Source organism: Esox lucius, chromosome 2, assembly GCF_011004845.1.
Source record: "Esox lucius isolate fEsoLuc1 chromosome 2, fEsoLuc1.pri, whole genome shotgun sequence".
Taxonomy (NCBI): domain Eukaryota; kingdom Metazoa; phylum Chordata; class Actinopteri; order Esociformes; family Esocidae; genus Esox; species Esox lucius.
The window spans coordinates 27,317,870-27,338,678 of NC_047570.1; the positions used below are offsets into that span (position 1 = coordinate 27,317,870).

General features: G+C 42.1%; 2 protein-coding genes across 8 annotated transcripts; one reads left to right on the forward strand and one right to left on the reverse strand.

The window, feature by feature from the left end:
- Window positions 1–1,021: 1,021 nt before the first annotated feature.
- Window positions 1,022–7,759, reverse strand: bloc1s6 (biogenesis of lysosomal organelles complex-1, subunit 6, pallidin). 7 transcript variants are annotated; one of them, XM_010891276.5, is made up of 7 exons: window positions 7,601–7,758; window positions 7,137–7,200; window positions 6,924–7,015; window positions 3,339–3,627; window positions 2,999–3,086; window positions 2,218–2,304; window positions 1,022–2,093 (listed from the first exon to the last, which is right to left on the reverse strand). In XM_010891276.5, the coding sequence occupies exons 3-7, from the start codon at window positions 6,994–6,996 to the stop codon at window positions 1,971–1,973; spliced, it is 660 nt and encodes a 219-aa protein (XP_010889578.1). In that variant the 5' UTR covers window positions 6,997–7,015; window positions 7,137–7,200; window positions 7,601–7,758; the 3' UTR covers window positions 1,022–1,970. The 7 variants fall into 7 exon arrangements, with proteins under 7 accessions (XP_010889578.1, XP_010889576.1, XP_010889575.1 ...); XM_010891274.5 differs by having other exon boundaries at window positions 7,137–7,269; XM_010891273.5 differs by having other exon boundaries at window positions 7,137–7,269; window positions 7,582–7,758.
- Window positions 7,760–7,871: 112 nt separating this feature from the next.
- slc30a4 (solute carrier family 30 member 4) lies at window positions 7,872–20,734 on the forward strand. The gene is made up of 8 exons (XM_010891280.5): window positions 7,872–8,039; window positions 8,710–9,275; window positions 9,734–9,880; window positions 12,266–12,419; window positions 14,402–14,639; window positions 15,217–15,322; window positions 15,798–15,932; window positions 19,288–20,734. Exons 2-8 carry the CDS (start codon window positions 8,867–8,869, stop codon window positions 19,440–19,442), a joined length of 1,344 nt encoding a protein of 447 aa, XP_010889582.1. The 5' UTR covers window positions 7,872–8,039; window positions 8,710–8,866; the 3' UTR covers window positions 19,443–20,734.
- Window positions 20,735–20,809: the final 75 nt, after the last annotated feature.

Consider the following 20,809-nt stretch of genomic DNA (forward strand, 5'->3'; position numbering starts at 1 on the left):
TATGTAAGAAACATTCTGGTTTTAGAAAATGATAGACCCTCCATAGATGCAAACCAATACAAAACTAGAGGAAAATCTGGTCATGGGCCCCTAGGTTTCATGCATGTTTGATATTGCCTGGGTATAGTTTAATTTTGTGGAAACATAGCCATATTCATGTGAGAAGCATTTTTCTGCATCTAAATAGATGTATTTCAACCGGAAACCACTGCTGCCCCCAGGACTGGATAAACTCACGAGCGCTGTTCAACAAAAACACACAGACCAGTTGTCCCAGACCTCAGTCAATAAGACAACATCATCCTTCTTGTGTAAGAATAAAAATTGAAATGTGAGGCTTGGTTTATTGTGTAGTCAACAGAAACTTAGTGTTGAGTTTAAAGTCGTAAGTAAACAGTACATACACAGTATATGTGTCTTAGTGTGGGAAGAATTGTCATTGTTTTAGTGAATGGTGCACAAAGTGTGATTGCTAGTGTAGTTCTGGCCCCAGACAGAACCCGGTTGGGAGGCGGTGAAGGCGTTTCCTGTAGTGAGATATTTTAATGCGAGTTGCTGCAGGAGGTGTAGCAGACAAGGCTGTCTTGAGGTGACCAGGAATGTTACCTTGATTCTGTAAACAAACTTTATCATTTCCTCTACATTTTCTGTTTTTAATATTAGGTCCTGAAAAGCAACACACGGTATAATACAAACTATTCCAGGGTCATTTCAGTGTCGTAAGCAGCATAACGTCTGGAAAAACACAGACCGTTATAATTTAGTTAATTACTAGATACACAGGGGTGAATTATAACTTTAAGATGAAATGTAGTAGTCATGCACTGATGTCAATAGGAAGTTGGGATATACCCCAAAGTTAGTTTCTAAGATGATGAGACTGCAGTAGTTGTTAGGGCTAAAGCCTTTATACTGAAAGGTGCCTGCTGCCATCTAGTGGACAAGATTCACAACCGTTGCATCAGCAGCATAGAAAGTATACTATGGGTGGTCAAACCTGCCACAAAGGACAGATCAGATACAGATTCTTTTATTTTTATTATATTAATCATAATTTCAAATCTTGTTGAATAAAATCTGAGACAGCATCAAAATGCTCCAATACTCAAAGCAGTGGATCGCATAATTACAAATTTAATTAAATCAAGATTATCTAAGAGAACTGAGGGTTAGAGGTACAGTAAAACAGCATATAAAACATGTTAATACAGTTAACCAGTACCTGATGACGGATCACATATTCTAAGCTGGCCTTGCCTGATGTGGTGTGTCAGCACCATGCAGAATATTATTAATAGTCTTCACAGCCATCCTTACAAATCAGAACGTTTTGGACTATTCTATTAATTACGGATACAAAACATATTAAGCAACAACTTACATCAGGAACTCAAGTGCTCTAAATTGCTACATACATTCCTAACTGTTAGAAAGGTCCAGTTTATTAGCAGATGGTGAAAGGAAGTGTCCCAAACTTCACCCTGTTCTTAATTAGTGCACTACTTTTCAACCTTGAAAAGTCCAATGAGCCCAGTTTAAAAGTATGGAACTTCATTGAGAATAGTGCGCAGTTTGTGATGAAGTGAGGACATTTTACAGGTTTGGTTTTGTGCTGTTTCCAAATGGAACCGCATCATTGACCCACCAACAAGCAGTACTCTGAAAGAGACCAAATCCTGTCTAAAAAAACAAACACAAACCATTGTTGAATAGCGCCATTCTTGAGGAAAAAAAGTATACTGTACAATCAGCTTGATTTCCTTGACCTACCCAAAATCAAACCCTGGACTAAAAAATAAGTTGAATGGAATTTCTTCATTCAAAGTGCAAGGCTTGATTGGCAGGGGGAAACTGCCCCCCAGTTACGTGATCGGGATATTAGCCTTTGAAGCGTGTCAGAAAACACCTTTGTCTTTGGCTCTGTTGTGTGATTGGCAGTGAGAGTTCATGGTAGTCACAGATGGTTTGAGCTATGTTGTTCTCTTAGCAGGTTTTGCTATCAGCTGCCTCTCTCTCTCCAGCTCCTTCTCCCTCTGCTGCTCCTTCTCCAGAGCCTCCCTCTGCCTCAGCTGTTGGAGCTTCAATGCTCTCTTCTGTAGAAAATACACAATTTCACCCATTCAGAACTGTATTATAAGATATATTTAAAATACTATTTCGTATCAACTGACAGCTGTGCTAGCAGAAAGTATCCGGAGTCAGTCCATATTCACCAACCTTCATTTTTGTTGTTTTCTCATGCAGCATTATCATGTCCTTGCGAATGTTCACCAGCTTACTGTGGTAAAACTTTGCCTCTGTGAACTGGAACAAACAATGCTAGTTATAGAAACCATCATCACATGGAGCTGATGTACTGTACATTCCAAAAATAGAACCCTGTTCTAAGAGCAACTAACCATAGTCATTTAAAGTGGCAGTTACTGATGGTTGTCCTGTGTAAAGCACTATGTGAAAGAAGTCTAACTGACCCAAAAGACACAATGAATCTAAGATAACTCAAGAAATCTATAGTTCTCATGTTTACAAATAAATAACGTGGCATGTTAAACATGTATAAACATGCAACACTGTGACACAGATTTGATCACCAGTCTTACAAAACCCTGTTTGATCTGCTCACTCTCATTACTAAAATAATGGTATTTATACACTATATATACACACACTACTGTGGTCAATTGTTCAGAAACTAAATCACAGTAGGACAGACAGATGTATAAATCCATAAATCTGACTACAAATCGTTTAATCTATCCAGCTCTTTATTTAGACAGCTAGTCAACTTATTACTGAACTATTACATGCATTCATTTTTATTCAAAAGTATATTCTAAATATATAATATGATTGACACAGTATAAAGCTTAACAGACAGGCAGGCAGGCCAACAGACAGGCAGGCAGGCCAACAGACAGGCAGGCAGGCCAACAGACAGGCAGGCAGGCCAACAGACAGGCAGGCAGGCCAACAGACAGTGAGTTCAAATCCAGCAGACCAGTGAGTTCAAATCCAGCAGGGAGTTGCACTCTCTGAATTTTGTGACTTCCTGGTCCAGTGTGTCCAATAGGATGACTTGGTTTTGCCTGATCAAGGAGGAGAGAAACAAACTGTAAGATGCTAAACTAAAATGAACTTCTTAACATCTCAGGATTAAGTTAAGTAAATTCGACCTCAGAAATTCTCTTTACATTATCCTAATAATCAGAAACTAAAGGTTAAAAAAAATGAAACTGTATGAACTCAAATGTGGCACAATATAACCTTTAAAAAAAAAATGTAATACTGCAACATCGAAGGAGAAGCCTAACTTTTGGGACTCCAGTGTAAATACTAACGTGAGTTCCTGTAGAGCCTGTTTGGATCTGTGGAGGTTAGGCAGGTAGTGAGACAGCAGGCCTTCAGTCAGTTTCTCTATGGCCTTTCTGCCCACTATGATGGGCTCTTCAACAAGTACAGATTCCTCTGCAGGCTGGGAGCCCTCCATAACCTGAGAGTCCTCTGCAGGCTGGGAGCCCCCCACAACCAGAGAGTCCTCTGCAGGCTGGGAGCCCTCCATAACCAGAGAATCCTCTGCAGGCTGGGAGCCCTCCATAACCAGAGAATCCTCTGCAGTCAGGCTTGGCTCTAAAGGATAATAGATAATACTTGGTCAATTCTTTCCAGTTGAATGTAGAAAGACTATTAACACTGTCTTCAGTTTAGGACCATGTCAGTGTAGGTCTGCGTGCCGAGTTTCTTTAAAATATGGGTCACGGTGAGTTCTGCAGCGCCATTTGACCAGTGCAATGCCTCTAAGCTAACAGAGATGCGTTCTTCTGCTAGTGCACTGGGTCCAGACAACTTTCGGTTTTAGCGGATCATGTTTTGGAGAAAAAACATCCCCCTCGTTGACTCTCTTGAGTAACCAGGGAGTTGTAAGGATGAGCCAAATTGGAGAAGGGATATTGGATAAGTGCCTGACTCATACTATACACTCACCTAAAGCATTATTAGGAACACCATATTAATACTGTGTTTGACCCCCTTTCACCTTCAGAACTGCCTTAATTCTACGTAGCATTGATTCAACAAGGTGCTGAAAGCATTCTTTAGAAATGTTGGCCCATATTGATAGGATAGCATCCTGCAGTTGATGGAGATTTGTGGGATGCACATCCAGGGCACGAAGCTCCCGTTCCACCACATCCCAAAGATGCTCCATTGGGTTGAGATCTGGTGACTGTGGGGGCCATTTCAGTACAGTGAACTCATTGTCATGTTCAAGAAACCAATTTGAAAGGATTCGAGCTTCGTGACATGGTGCATTATCCTGCTGGAAGTAGCCATCAGAGGATGGGTACATGGTGGTCATAAAGGGATGGACATGGTCAGAAACAATGCTCAGGTAGGCCGTGGCATTTAAACGATGCCCAATTGGCACAAGGTTGTGCGTGTTGTGGCCCATTCTCCTCTGACCACTAGCATCAACAAGGCATTCTCGCCCACAGGACTGCCGCATACTGGATGTTTTTCCCTTTTCACACCATTCTTTGTAAACCCTAGAAATGGTTGTGCGTGAAAATCCCAGTAACTGAGCAGATTGCGAAATACACAGACCGGCCCGTCTGGCACCAACAACCATGCCACGCTCAAAATTGCTTAAATCACCTTTCTTTCCCATTCTGACATTCAGTTTGGAGTTCAGGAGATTGTCTTGACCAGGACTACACCCCTAAATGCATTGAAGCAACTGCCATGTTATTGGTTTATTAGATAATTGCATTAATGAGAAATTTAACAGGTGTTCTTAATAATCCTTTAGGTGAGTTTAGATGAAGACAAACCGTGCAGTCCAGGCTCTGATATGATTTCAGGGGGAAAGCAGGACAAAAAATAAAATAATAATAATAATTCGCTGAGATGGTCAGAATGGGTACATAAAGCCTTTGCATCTGATTTAGTGAAGGTAGTGGATTAAACAAAATGTACATATAAAATGAATATAAGAAATTACATTAGTGAAGTCCTGCCATCTACAAAGATTTGACAGCTGTTGTATTATGTAAAGTGTAACGACTACAAAAACATTTTCCAACCAAATGTTTTCCCTGTAGGTATAGTTAAGCATAAATTCTGGTTTCCTTAGGGTATGTGCAGCATGGCAAAAGGTGCCAAATTCTCATTAATGGTGAACTACCGGCCCCTACAGGCTAAGGGACTACCTGGAAAACTTAATAAAATGACAAAAATAAGGGAATATTGAGATTAAGGTGAAGAAGGAAATGTCAAGAGAGGGCCGTCCCATACAGGCTCTGGAGCTGAAGAAGGACAAAGCTTTTTCTGACAGTGTTTCTCATGTCTACCATTACATCCTGTTACTTCAAAATATTTTTTGTTTGCCCAGTACATTTCATGACTTGTGTTATTAACGCAATAAAACTGACCTTTTTCCATATCAGGATTAATTCATCCCTGCAATAATGAATGGGATCGGAATCGCATTTTCAACCACTGAAACTGTCTCTTAAACAGCGAACTTGTGGACAACCCTAATTCTAGACATTTCTACTTCACCCTACACATTCCTTGTACTCCGGAATAAGATTCCCAACACACAATGCAGCACTGCGATTCCACAAATGCTCGATTTTCACTGATGCGCCAGTGATGACAACTATTAATGCTCTGCTCAGAAAATCATTAATTTCCACTTCACAATCACGTTCCTGAGGTACCATGCCACTTCTCCGTCACTATTTGAGCGACAGCAGTTGAGTTCAAGAGATACATTTTCCAATGTTTCATACTTCCACTCACTTTCATACACTCTACTGTACATGCCATGACCAGGCAAAATAAAACATCCTTTCTTTCCCAAACAACTACATTAGGAGGGAACTCCATTAGGAGGCACCCCTTAATATACAATTCAATCCAGTCAATGATGAGGTAATTCAGTAGAGAACAGTTGGTTTTCAATTGAACATTCTACAAAAGTAAACAAGAAAGAAAAACTAGGCAAGCCAAGTTCGGCTGGGATGCATAGTAATTGTGGTGGACAAGGGAGAGGGTGTAGAAGAGGAACTATTTATGGGCCAATGCTATCTTTGTTATGACAAGTGGCCAAAACGCCTGTGCTTATCCAAAACCTAGTGTATAGAACGCCATTTGCATATAAAGAAATGTAACGCTTAATTATTTAAATTAAATACTGTATAGGTAGCTATACAGTACCTATAATGAAAACAATGACCGTCAACTAGTTATTTTTGGTTTATTCTCTTGTTCTATTAAAACAGTTCAACATAAAAATAGACAGAAGAGGAACAGAAATGAAAAGACAGTCTGTATACAACTAAGAAGATTGGTGGTGAGAAACATTTACACTACTTGTCAATCAACATATATTTTTACTGTTAGTTTTTCAAGTAGTTAACTTATTTCTTCACAAAGTAATTGCAAAATAACAATAAACTCTATATGTAGCTACTGAAGCTTGTAGCCAGTGAAGTTTTAGTTTTTTTTCCCTGGCCGGATATGATTCCCTGTCTACTGTATGGCAGACTGTCTCCAAACACTATTTAACAATGGGAGTCAGTCAGTCAGCCTCACAGTCAGTCAGTCAGCCTCACAGTCAGTCAGTCAGCCTCACAGTCAGTCAGTCAGTCTCACAGTCAGTCAGTCTCACAGTCAGTCAGTCTCACAGTCAGTCAGTCTCACAGTCAGTCAGTCTCACAGTCAGTCAGTCTCACAGTCAGTCAGTCTCACAGTCAGTCAGTCTCACAGTCAGTCTTCTTGGCTGGCAAAAACTAATTGAATGTAGCTTTAACATAAGGGCCATGAAATAAAAAGGATGTGTTAACCATGAGAAGCCCATCAGTAATTCATTTCTTATTTGTAAACCATTTATGGACGTCTTGCAGGCATGTTACAGTAGCTACCTGTATTCTGTGGTGGGTCGCCCTGAAGCGATGAACCCTTATCTGCCCTCCTTTCTACCTCCACGTGTGACATTGCTTACTGATTCTACAACCTGGAGATTGGGAGCAAAAAGACATTAGGATGGCTGTTAAGATAGTTGGTCAATTTGAACCAACCCAGGAGTTGCAAATCCACCTCCAGTAATTTCAGGCTGGCTCTAACAACTGTTTCACCTGATTAAGGTCCTGACGAACTTTGATTAGAATCAGGTGCGTAATAGTAGAGCTGGATCCAATGCTTGAAAACACATTAGCCAAGCACTTCAGAGAAGGGTTGCCAATCCCTGAATTAATGTCAGTCGAATAACTGACTCAGTCAGGAAACAGAAAGAGTAAAAATACGAAAACAGAAAGTGTACAGAGTAAATGTGTCAAAATTATCAATACAACACATCAAACAGTAGCAAGCTAGCCTCCTGAAGTGCACAAATGGAAAGTGCTATCACAGATAGACTTTTGTGCTAATGTTGCTTGGCTATGCTAGCAAGCTACTGTGTACAACAATTCAACATTTCACAATAAATATATAACGCGATTTCTACACCTAAGCTAAAGCAGGAAAACACATCTACGAGTCATTACAGTACAGAAATGGTAACTGTATAATAATCAAATGTACCTGCAATTTTGAACACTACCTTATGAAAACAGCTCGCCATCAACAACTGCAGCGTCTCTGAACACAATCATGTGATGTGACAGGTAGCCAGCAGTAACCACTCATGTGACGGTTGTGAAACCAAACTTGCTCTAGATAGGGTATTTCTATTCTGCCAAAGAAGCGTTGAGTTCGGTTGAGTTACTAAACGTTTCGCCAAAGAGAACGAAAAAGGGAGGGACCTACCTAAAATGTGTCCAATAACACATATGTTCGACTTAATGGTCCCTCCCTCGTTCGTTCTGTTTGCCGTAACGTTTCCAATTAAACACTTTGTTTTGCGAAATGAATACACCCCTACCGTTTGGAGTTCCTGCTTCTTTCTCAAACTGTTAACGGCACAATGTTACTGTTAGAGAATTTGTTTTGAATAGGATCAAAGAAAGTAAATGTTTTCTTCTGGAAAGTGCTGGCGATTGGTACGTTTAAATGTGTGCTAATATTTTTCGATACATGTGAGGTTCCTAGCGCAGTTAAAAACAGAAAACGATACTCCTACGTACTGTGTAGCTAGCTTTGCTATCGAATCCCTCTTCGGATGAAACTAGATGTGTACAGTAGTTCGGAGGAGTTATTGCCAAACAGCAGTGTGTGGGAATGTGTATGTAGTTGGTTATGCTTTTCTGAGGGTCAACATTTAATGACAATGAGGAATTTGGGGGCAGACAAGCTGTTTTTTAGTGTTATTCAATGCGTTATTGCGGACAACTGTTCCAAGTGTGACTCAATGCGTTGTGCGTTAGTTGGGCGCTGCTGTCACCCCCCCACTCCCTATCCACACATCAGAATTCTCTGAAATGGTTTTTGTTATCAGTCTCACGTGCATGCATGAAAGAAAGTCGTAGTCTGCCTTATTTTCTAGCACTGACATTTATTTTGCAATGTAGACAGGGCATTCTTACGTGTTAAACTTTTGTGTATCCCACTGAACTCAACTGTATTATGATTGCACGGTCGTACATTGTAGTTTGTAGTCATCACAATTGGATTTGAGTAAAATGTTCTGACATTTGTGTGGAAGGAGCTATAATTACATGTATTGTAAACGTTTGCCGGTATCCTAATGATAATTATGTTCCCACCCCACAGGTGTTTCAGGTGTGTCATCACTGAGATATGTAATGTTACAACTACAACCAATCTGCAAAACATATATTCAACAACATAGTGAAAAGCAGCCTGAGCTCAGGGCCGGTATAATTTATAGTTTTAACGGTTCCTGACCAGGCAACACTTGCGGTTAACGATGTCAGGTGGCGCCAGCTTCTTGAGCAAGGTGCGGTCCGCCTTTAGGAAGGAGCGCGAGGACTGGGACCTGAGTGACACGGCGCCCTTTGACCTCTCCGGTGATGAGCTAGCTGAGGATGATGCGCCCAAGTTCAACAAACTCAAAGTGGTAGTTTCCGGTGAAATGGAGGACTACACGGTCGGGGCACCGTCGAACGGCGTTATGGTGAACACATTGGTGGTGGACGATGACGACTCGCTGCTCGACTCGTCCTCTGGGAGCCTGGGGAGCCCGGGTATCAACATGGACCCGCCGCCGTGCGAAAGCTGCACAAAGAAGAGAGAGGGGATGAAACGGAGAAGAGTGATGAAGAAGTTAGCGTGCGCAGCAGTATTATATTTCCTTTTCATGGTTGGAGAATTGATAGGTGAGCAGACACAGACACTTGGTTACCGACAACATGGTTGTTCTGAACTGCAATAAAAGTGCATAACGTTTAGTTGACTGTTGGATATAGGACGCAGTTGCAGGATAACTGCACTTCAGCTGCAATTATACAGCAGTGTACTGCAGTACTACACTGTGAATACAATATTTTTTCCCCACTGGTTCAAAATTGGTATCACAACTGCTACTGACTCTGAACTGTACAGTTAGAGATTTGACCTTCAAGTTACAATCAAACCAATTTGGTGTGTTTGACTCAGCACCTTTACAGACATCTGCTGCCGAAACAGTATTGTATGAACTAGGCCAGTAGACATGTATGTGATGGCTATCTGTGTTTGTAGGCGGGCATGTAGCTAACGGTTATGTACGTAATATATTTATAGGTGACCATGTAGGTGTTACTATGTTAATAATAATGTGTTTGTGTGTCCCTAGGTGGTTATGTAGCTAACAGTTTGGCCATAATGACTGATGCTCTCCACATGTTAACTGACCTGATTGGGATAGTGGTGTCTCTATTGGCCCTGTGGCTCTCTGCTAAACCTCCCACTAACAGATTCACCTTTGGACTTCACCGCCTGGGTATGTTGCTGTTAAATCCTCTTCTCTCTCTAATTTCCTTTTTGATAATTTTCTGTCGTTATCATATTTTGGAGATGGTGTCAGCAGTGTTTTGTTCTCACATTTCACACCTATGGCACATGACCTTGATGGTGTAGGAACTATGGTTACTGCTGATTTAGGACTTTGTCTAAAAGACACACAGCTTATGCTGTAGTCATATTGCATTCATCTGTCCACTGAAAACATGTGGTCAATGATTTGGTCACGTCCAGGGGTTGTCAACCTTAAGAACGGAAACCGCTAGTATATTTTAATAAGTGTATTTTTCTTTACTATTATCTTTTTTTCTCTATAGCACCAACCTTGGCACAAGTTGGGTGAACTGCTTTGCTCATGGACAGAACAAGTTTTTCGACTTGCAGGCTTGTGGTTTACAACCTGGGCCTTGTGTTTCCTGGCCCAACACTCTTTACTACTGTGCTACCCTGCTCCCCAGAATAAATGTATAAATATGGTGTTTTATGGGAATTGCACAAAAATATGCCCTTTTCAAGCACAATAGCCAGTCAGATAGGCAGCAGTGGGATAGCAGTTGGATTTAATTACCCCAAAGTCAGACATTCAGGGTCACATAGCAATGGACTAGACACAGTGGCTTTCTAGTGAAGTTGCACGGAGAATCACATTTTGTGAACATACAGTAAATATTACAGTGCTCAAAGAAATTAAGGGAACACTTAAATCATACATCAGGTCTCAATTAAGGAAATATTAAAGATCAAAATCTTTACTGTACATTGTGTAATTCATTGAGAACAAAATGACAACTGTCAATGGAAACCAAAATCACCAACCGATTGAGGGCTGGATTTAAAGTCACACCGAAAATCAAAATAAACAAACAATTGAAATCACAGGCTGTTTGAACTTGTGTGAATTTCATCACAGTGACTCATAATGTGACTCAATAGTGTGTATGGCCCCCACGTGCCTGTATGCACTACCCACAATGTCTGGGCATGCTCCTGATGAGACAGTGTATGGTGTCCTCAGGGATCTCCTCTCAGGCCTGGATCATGGCATTAGTGAGCTCCTGGACAGTCTGTGGCGCTACTTGGCGGCGTCAGATGCACCGATACATTACGTCCCAGAGGTTCTCAATTGGATTCAGGTCTGGGGAACCTGAGGGCCAGTCAATGGCATCAATACCTTCTTCATCTAGGAACTGCCTACACACTCTGGCCACATAAGGATGGGCATTGTCCTGTGCCAGGAGGAACCCAGGGCCCACTGCACCAGTGTAAGTTCTGACGATGGGTCTGAGGATTTCATCCTGCTACCTACCAGCAGTCAGGGTACCGTTGGCTAGCATACAGAGATCTGTGCGGCCCTCCAAGGATACGCCTCCCCAGACCATCCCAGACCCACTGCCAAACCAGTCATGCTGGATAATGTTGCAGGCTGCATAACGTTCACCATGGCGTCTCCAGACTCTTTCATGTCTGTCACGTGCTCAGTTTGAACCTGCTCTCATCTGTGAAGAGAACAGGGCACCAATGGTATACATGATCATTCTGGTGCTCTCTGGTGAATGCCAATCAAGCTGCACGATGCTGGGCTGTGAGTACAGGTCCCATTAGAGGACGTCGGGCCCTCATTTCACCCTCATGGAGACTGTTTCTGGCAGTTTGGTTAGAAACATGCCCACCAGTAGCCTGCTGGAGGTCATTTAGTAGGGCTCTGGCAGTGCTCCTCCTCACAGGAAGGAGCAGATACCAGTCCTGCTGCTGGGTTGATGCCCTTCTACGACCCTGTCCAGCTCTCATTTAACGGCACATCTCCTGGTATCTCCTCCATGCTCTTGAGACTATACTGGGAGACACAGCAATCCCTGCGACGGCATGTATGGATGTGCCATCCTGGAGGAGCTGGACTACCTGTGCTACCTGAATGGGCAGCAGGTACCGCCTCATGCTACCAGTAGTGACAAAGAAACTAGCAAAACACAAAACTAGAGAAGAATCATTCAAAATCACTTATGTTTACTAACTGGACAGATTAACATCCCTGAAGTTTAATTGATTTGGTGCTATACTGTGGTGATTGTGTTCCCTTCATTTCTTCGAGCAGTGAATATTGTTGAATGCTGATGTAACGTTTTATTTAAATCCAATTTACCAAATAACGTAATATTGTTCTGCACAGTTTAATTTAATAGGCAACTTAAATCAAACCCTGAAAGTAATTTAATAATAAAACACAGATACACCCAATGTTTTATTGAACTCAATAGCTTACTTCTTTAATTTAAGTTTGATGTGATTTCAAATGTAGAAGAGCCAGAGAACCGTGTCTCATCGAATGCCCCCAACCCCCCCCCCCCCTTATCCTCCCACCCTGTAGAGGTGGTCTCAGCCGGGGTCAGTGTGTTGCTGATCTACATCCTAACTGGGGTGTTGATAAACGAGGCGGTACAGAGGACACTCCACCAGGACTTTGAAATAAATGGAGATGTCATGCTCATCACTGCAGCTGTGGGTGTCGCTGTCAACCTGGTGTGAGTAGCCGAGCGCGCGCACACTCACACACGCATTTAACTGAACAATTCAATTGCAGTGATCTTGACAACTACCATCCCACATCAAGACTCCCTAGTGTAACGAAGACTCTTGAATGCTTGGTGAGCATTAATTCTTAAAATAAAAATCTGTGACCTGAATTTTTGAATGTACTTCGATCAGGGTCTAGACCAGGACACTACTCTTAATGCAGCTGGTTGGATGGTAAGATGAATTGTGTTGCCAAAACCTGTCAAAGGAAGTTATTCTAGCTTAAAGACGTTATCTATGTTAGGCGTTGATTTTGATGCCGTATCTGGTTTCACAGTAATCTCATTGCTAGAACCTATACTGTTTAGTCCTATGCTGTTTCTGCACAGAACACCTTTTTATGTGAATGGATGACAAGTTGTCGTTTGAAACACAGATATTTTCAAAAAAGGAGCTGAGATGTTAGATGTTTTTTTTTTTATATATAAAAATAAACGTAACCTCAGTTCTAAAAATAGGAGGAAGATGGTTCAAACAAACTCTTATTCCAGTAATAGACTACAGTGGCATTATTTATATGCATGTGGCAGCCTCCTTTTTTAAACCCTTGATCTCAGTCTTCAGCAATAGGTTTTATCACAGGGGACAGTTTTAGGACTCTTCACTGAGCTCTGTATGAACATGTAGAATTGTCCTCTGTAAGAAGAGAACTGCATTCACTTTTTTTTCACATACTAAGCACTCTTGCTGGAACTTTTTGTATGTTACCACGCTGATTCCATTCAGATGTACAAGTAACCAAACCGGTTGTCTGGGATGGACAACAATGGAGATCCTTTGGTTTGATCAGGATTAAGGAAATCTGCAGAGCTTCCTGTAGTTTGATGTTCTGGAGCCAGAACATGAATTTCTAATGAATCTCATTGGGTATTCTTGTATTTTGCTGGTTATAATGGGGTGCCTGTATAAATGAGACCTTGGTCTCAATGGGACCACCGGGTATAAATACAATTTAAATAAAGAAACAATCCCTGAAACTCATTGGTCCGTGTATGTTTGGAAGGTCAAGGGTATAGACGCCCCCCCCCCCCCCCCCCTAGTCAGCCCACAACAGCTAGAACAGAAGTCCCCAGTGGCCTTTGACAGGCCCACGGTTTGGAGGCCATACACTGCCAACTTGTCTCTAAGACAGGTCAAAATATCCGAACCACCAGCCTCCACCTAGTGCCTTCAGAAAGTATTCAGACCCCTTCACCGTTTCCACATTTTGTTATAAACCTGATTGTTAAATTGATGACACTGCAAATTGAGCTCCGATAGATCCTGTGTCCTTTGACTTGTGTCTCTAGAACATGATTGGAAGTCCCCCTTTGTCAAATTCCATTGTTTGGACCTGATTTAGAAAATGTCACACCTGTCTGTTTGTGGTCCTGCATTTCTTAGTGCATATCAGAGCAAAAACGTGTCTTGGCAGCAAAGGAAGTCCTTGTCAATGGCAGCATTCCGATGCATGGAATGGGAGACTTGAGTTGTTTGCGTAGCCCTGAGCAGTGAGTTTCCCCAGCAGCCTGAGGGCCGTCAAGTTGTCCTGACCTCAGACAGACCGATGACTTCTGACACCGGTTAGTCTGTCAGGCCCAAAGTTGACTGAGAGAAAGGATTCCAGACTGTAGTTAGTGAATGGTAACGCTTCCTTGGACAGCTGTATGTCTCTGGCTATAAAAACATACACCACTGCAGTCCAAAGTTCCTCTTCCCTGTACTCCACTGTGCTGGAGCCAGACCACTTCAGTTGAGCTGTCATGTGAGACTACGTTAGTTCCAGTGTGTTGTGTGTGTGAAGTGAGATGACGATTGATAGTGAGAGTTCAGCTACTAATGTCATGACTTTGGTGTTAGTAGCACCACTACTGTCAATCATCTGTCCAGCAGGACACAAAAACCAACCTGACAAGCCCCTCTCTCTCTCCCCACCTTCTGTTCTTTACAGCATGGGTTTTCTATTGAACCAGACCGGTAATGGTCACCTTCACTCCCATGGGGGTCATGGTCACTCCCACGGCCCTCCTCCACCCCAGCCTTCCCCAGGCCATGGTCACAGCCACGGTGGCGCCTTAGTCCAAGGGCCGCAGGGCAGCCTGGCTGTCAGAGCAGCCTTCATCCATGCTCTGGGAGATCTGGTCCAGAGCATAGGTGTCCTCATTGCTGCTTACATCGTACGGTTCAAGGTAGGACGTGTTGCTGGAGCAGGAAGGGGGTGTTATTGTTTGTTAACCTGTGGTTGATTGTCAGCGTGGTGAGTATTGATGAAGCTTTATGAATGTGGAAGGGTCTTCTGGGTCAGGTGAGTTTATCAGGGCGTACAACGGAATGTGCTTAGGATTATTGGGGATGGGTACTGAATTTCACTACATCATAGGTACCAACCAAATCTTGTCCTAACCGATAACTATGTTAAATATTAAACAGAAAGTGTGTGTGCTTTGTGATTACCCATTTCTTGAACTCTTAATTTGATAAGGCGGGGGTTATGGAGATGAGACCAATTCTGGGGAATTGACTAGTAAGAAAAAAATATAAATACATATGAAGTGTAACAATTTAAGGGGAACCGAAACATTTAATCGTTAGAATTTGGTACCAAAATTAGGAACTGTTACCCGAACTGAAAAATGTCACGCGGTACCCCATCCCTAAAAAATGTTGGCAGGTCAACACATTCCCTTCTTGTTGATCATGTTTTCTTCAGTTGGCTGCCCAACCTAACTTGGAGATTGATCTGACCTTTGACTTTTGCCTTCCTAGGCGGAATACAAGCTGGCAGACCCCATCTGTACCTACATCTTCTCGGTCCTGGTATTGTTCACCACGCTACGAATCATACGGGACACTGGGGTCATTGTTCTTGAGGGTGAGACAACAGCCACATGTATAATATGTACCGTGTATGATTTAGATCAGTGATTCCCATGTGACTCAACCCGTAAAGTTTTTTGATTTGATTGAGTCGTGTAGTGCGAGAGCAGTAGCAAAGTTTCTGAACCCCACCGGACCAGGAATGGAAAACACTCATTGTGGTCACGCCGTAATGACGTAATGCAACACAATGACTCACCTTGAGGGAAGTCTTGATCCGCTACACCGTTGTCACACTTCTGCTTGGTATTAACCAGACAGATTTACTGGGGTCACACGTGGTTAGCAATTTTCCCTCAGGTCCGAGTCATTAAATTACAGAACTGGTTTCACAGACCTACATTACAACAGACTTAGTTCTGCACTATGGCTTAGTCTGCCAAAATGTTCCATAATGTGGATGCTGACTCATCATGCAAGGGATGAACTGTACCTGTTTCATGAAAAAGGGTTTGTTTTTGGTTTTTTAGGGGCACCTAGACAAGTGAATGTTCAGCGAATCAGAGAAGACCTTCTGAAGTTGGAAGATGTTCAGTCAGTGGATGAACTCAACATATGGGCATTAACTGGAGACAAGACTGCTGCCCTCGCACACCTTCAGCTTTGTGAGTGACCTCTAACCTTGAACCTTATGTATTTGACATCATTTGAGGCTGAGACTCAACATGCTCTTTAATGCAGCGGGGGTATGGGCGTCATGTTTTGGCTTATTCGTTTAGAAAAATGGGACTACTGTTCAAATTCAACATTTAATTTTGAAAGGGTTTCACAGTTGGTTGGAGATTGACGCAACCAAGCATGTTGACATGTGGACTGGAGTATCTGTTAAGTTATTCATACAATGACAATCCGTCTATAGGGAACTTTATTTCAAGTCACAGAGGTGTCAAATGAAATAGACAAAGATGTATTTCATGACATTCAACAATGTGTGGGTCCGCAGCTGTTCTTGTATAACAAATCACATTTCAACGGTTTACTATCTACTGTAGAGCTGTCTTTGACCCACCCTGTTTTCCAGAGCATGTTTTGTGTCAACTAATGCGCGACCCAATACAACTTAGAGTAGGGTCTGCATTTACAAATTACAGGTAGTATTCTTTTTGCTAATTGCCGTAAAAGTTTAGATGTCAATTTGTATAATTATTATTTTTTTATTATGAATTAATTTGACCACCCTCTTTTTTTTTAGTTTTTTTATGATGTAAAAATCCACATTTATGTTTTGAAGACATGGATGTGGGGTATGGGAAATGGGCTTCCTTTAAGCGACTTTCTTCTGAAATGTCTTTGGTACTCAGGTAGTGATTAAATTCAAATGGATTTACCATAAAGTGCTGTTGGTCTTAATACAGTATCTCACAAAAGTGAATACACCCCTCACATTTTCTGTTCAGGTGACGACACTGAAGAAATGACACTTTGCTACAATGTAAAGTAGTGAGTGTACATTTGCTGTCCCCTCAAAATAAACACACAGCCATTAATGTCTAAAACGCTGGCAACAAAAGTGAGTACACCCCTAAGTGAAAATGTCCAAATGGGGCCAAAAGTGTCAATATTTTGTGTGGCCACCATCATTTTCCAGCACTGCCTTAACCCTCTCGGGCATGTAGTTCAGCAGAGCTTCACAGGTTGCCACTGGAGTCCTCTTCCACTCCTCACGGTGGTTGTTAAAGACCTTGCGCTCCTCCACCTTCCGTTTGAGGATGCCCCACAGATGCTAATAGGGTTTAGGTCTAGAGACTTGCTTGGCCAGTCCATCACCTTTACCCTCAGCTTCTTTAGCAAGGCAGTTGTCATCTTGGAGGTGTGTTTGGGGTCATTATCATGTTGGAATTCTGGTCTGCAATTCAGTCTCTGAAGGGAGGGGATCAGGCTCTGCTTCAGTATGTCACAGTACATGTTGGTATTCATGGTTCCCTCAATGAACTGTGGCACAACCACAGTGCCAGCAGCACTAATGCAGCCCCAGACCACGACACCCCCACCACCATGCTTGATTGTAGGCAAGACACTTGTCTTTGTACTCCTCACCTGTTTGCCGCCAGTCACACTTGACACCATCTGAACCAAATACGTTTATCTTGGTCTCATCAGACCACAGGACATGGTTCCAGTAATCTATGTCCTTATTCTGCTTTTATTCAGCAATTTTATTGTGGGCTTTCTTGTGCATCATCTATAGAAGAGGCTTCCTTCTGGGACGACAGCCATGCAGACCAATTTGATGCAGTGTTCGGCGTATGGTCTGAGCACTGACAGGCTGACCCCCCACCCCTTCAACCTCTGCAGCAATGCTGGCAGCACTCATTCGTCTATTTTCCAAAGACAACCTCTGGATATGACCCTGAGCATGTGCACTCAACTTCTTTGGTCGACAACGGCGAAGCCTGTTCTGAGTGGAACCTGTCCTGTTAAACCGCTGTATGGTCTTGGCCACTGTGCTGCAGCTCAGTTTCAAGGGTCAAGGCAATCTTCTTATAGCCTAGGCCATCCTTATGTATAGCAACAATTATTTTTTTCAGATCCTCAGAGTTCTTTGCCATGAGGTGCCACGTTGAACTTCCAGTGGCCAGTATGAGGGAGTGTGAGAATGATGACAGCAAATTTAACACACCTGATCCCCATTCACACCTGAGACCCTTGTAACACTAATGAGTCACATGACACCAGGGAGGGAAAATGGCTAATTGGGGCCTATTTGGACATTTTCACTTAGGGGTGTACTCACTTTTGTTGTCAGCGGTTTAGCCATTAATGGCTGTGTTGAGTTATTTTGAGGGGACAGCAAATTTTCACTGTTATACAAGCTGTACACTCACTACTTTACATTGTAGCAAAGTGTCATTTCTTCAGTGTTGTCACATGAAAAGGTATAAGTAAATATTTGCAAAAATGTGAGGGGTGTACTCAGTTTTGTGAGATACTGTATATTGTACACATGATATTTTGTAATACAGAACTTTGTATCCAATGTGGTATTCCATTTAGTTGCAACTGAACAGGCACTTCCCTGCTCTAGTTACTCTGAGAATGACACAGATGGTCTGGGAGAAATGCTTGAGGGATTTTTTTGGGGGCTAGTCAACTGGCCTCCCATGGGCCATGTTCAGCTCTGGTACAAGTGTACTTGGTGTTAAATTCTGCAGTAACATCAACACAGTGGACTCATTTGGCTATCATAAATATTATCCAGTCAACATACAGCTTGCTACATTGCTTGTTTAGTACACTAAAGACTTGTACACTGAACATCATTATCTATTTTTATTTTGTTTGGTGGCAGTACAAACCTATGTGCCCAGGTATCAGTAGGTCTTGTTGCTTTTCTCTGTGGTTGCAGCAACTAAACACAAACCTGTAGCAATACGTAATTTGGAAAGTTCAGTTGTTTTCTTCAATCACTTGAATTTACAAAAATGTCCATTACAGAGAATGGATAACTGTTATTGACATGATTCAAAAACGGACTGCTTTTCAATCCAATTAATTATTTCCAATGCACTTACTTACACTTACAGCACTTAATGTAATTTAATAATTGTGCTTTATAGGATTAGAATTGTTGTTTTAGGAAGTTTTCCCATGTAGCCCCCCTTAACCTTTTTTCAAATCCCTGTACCGCAGCAATGTTTACTGTAGTACAGGGACCATGGCTAATTGGGGTATGTGAAGTTGTAACTACAAAAACATGTTATTGTCATCCAAAACACAGATTGGCCGTACTTCTTTCTTAATAGAAGTGTTCATTTCCACATTTTATTACCTGCCCTCCTCAATTAGGCCTAGGTTTGGTCATTTCCAGTTGTAGATGAGCGAATCAATTGGATTCCCTCAAATCTTGTCCTCTGCTATTTTTATTTTTAATGTTTTTCTCCTCAGACAAAAAAAAAAGTGGTTTCTGGGTCAGACTCCACACAAAGGCCACCCTTCTAACGGGCTGTACTTTGCTTTTAGTGCCATCTAGTGCCAGTGCTTGGGAGGACGTGCAGGCCAAGGCCAGACACCTGTTGACCCACACCTATGGCCTGACCAGGTGCACCGTGCAGGTCCAGACATACAGGAACAAGGCGTTACACACCTGCACACACTGCCGGGAGTCCACTGCCTAGCTGGAAACCGGTGTCACCGGGACATTGAACCGGACTTCTGCCAAAGTGGAGTGAGCGGAACTGATTTATGCCATCGGCAGGAAAGGCGAACAGGCCGACGCACGATTCTTTTTAAAGGACAGCCGATTCCTCCCTGGCTGTAAATCTGCCTGTAAAGATTTCTGAATAGGAGGGGTTCAACAAATCTGAACTTTTCAGCAACAAAAAAATTATAATTCTTCAATAATCACCATTGCCTGTAAATGTTAATTGTTTACCATTCTTTTCTTTTACATTAGTTTACAATGAATGCTGTCTTCAGATTTTATTTGACTGTCTTTGTTTTTGACTGTAGGTGAGGTTTTCTAGTTTCCACTGGGGCGACAGTAAGGTGTGAGCACTTGTCACTGCGTTCATCTCAATTACATTGTCATGATTCCTTGCCTCCTCAAAGTGCATCAGAGGAGGTCCTAGAAGAGGAATCGTCCATTCAGTACAATTGAGAGCCATCCTGTCTTTCATCCTTCTCTCAAGGCAGAACCACTCTGTTCTACTGTGACCTGTTAGGGACCAATCCTAACATGAGATATACACCTATATGTTAATGCAAGTTCTTTGCACAAGCTTGGCACTGACACCAATGTGACCGGTTACACAGAAATGCACGTTAACTGTGTGATTGTTTGAAAATGGCATTGGTGTTCTAGAAGATGTAGGCATGTATCAGTATTTGATCAAGTCGATGTGAGGCTGTCTGAAAGTCATACTTGCTTAGAAATCCTTGCTTCCTCAGTCCTTTTGTCGAAGCCTCTCAGAGCTCATCGGAAGAGGAGAAACAGTGACCTACACACGGACCTCCTCTAATAAGCTTGGAGAGGAGTTGAGAAAATAAGGAATGAGCATGGTAACGTTTTCAGGCAAAGTGGGATGGGGCGAAGGAAAGACAAACATCCTTTAATATTATAGATCATCTCCATATTGCCTTTACTAATGTGTCTGTAAATGGCCAACCATCATCTTATGCTTTACTGACCGTGTTGTATGCCATATCTGTATTAAATATAAATGTGTGTGTGTCTGGCGTCAGGATTGTTTCAGGACTTGGTTGGTTCCTTAATCACCAATTCCTCCATTTCTCCTGTCTCAGCATATCAACATGAGGTTTTGTTGGAAGTTGGAACTGACTAGAAAAGCATTTTTCTTCCTCTGACATGCCAGTCTTACAGACCAGTATATGCGTTACTTGCCTTCACCTTGTGTTGTTCTTGTTCTTTTATTTTATATCAATTGTAAATTAAAAAAATAATTAACAATTGTTTGTGATTTGCACATTCTTCGAAACCTATTGTCCTTGGCTTCCACGTTTTTTTTTTGGACACAGCTGAACT

Coding starts and splice junctions, on each gene's coding strand:
- slc30a4 (XM_010891280.5), top strand. CDS start 8,867: ATGTCAGGTGGCGCCAGCTTCTTGAGCAAGGTGCGGTCCGCCTTTAGG. Junction 9,276..9,733: donor CATGGTTGGAGAATTGATAG/GTGAGCAGACAC, acceptor GTGTGTCCCTAG/GTGGTTATGTAGCTAACAGT. Junction 9,881..12,265: donor CTTTGGACTTCACCGCCTGG/GTATGTTGCTGT, acceptor CCCACCCTGTAG/AGGTGGTCTCAGCCGGGGTC.
- bloc1s6 (XM_010891279.5), bottom strand. CDS start 6,996: ATGTCACACGTGGAGGTAGAAAGGAGGGCAGATAAGGGTTCATCGCTT. Junction 3,628..6,923: donor CGACCCACCACAGAATACAG/GTAGCTACTGTA, acceptor ATTATCCTTTAG/AGCCAAGCCTGACTGCAGAG. Junction 2,094..2,217: donor AGAAAACAACAAAAATGAAG/GTTGGTGAATAT, acceptor TATTTTCTACAG/AAGAGAGCATTGAAGCTCCA.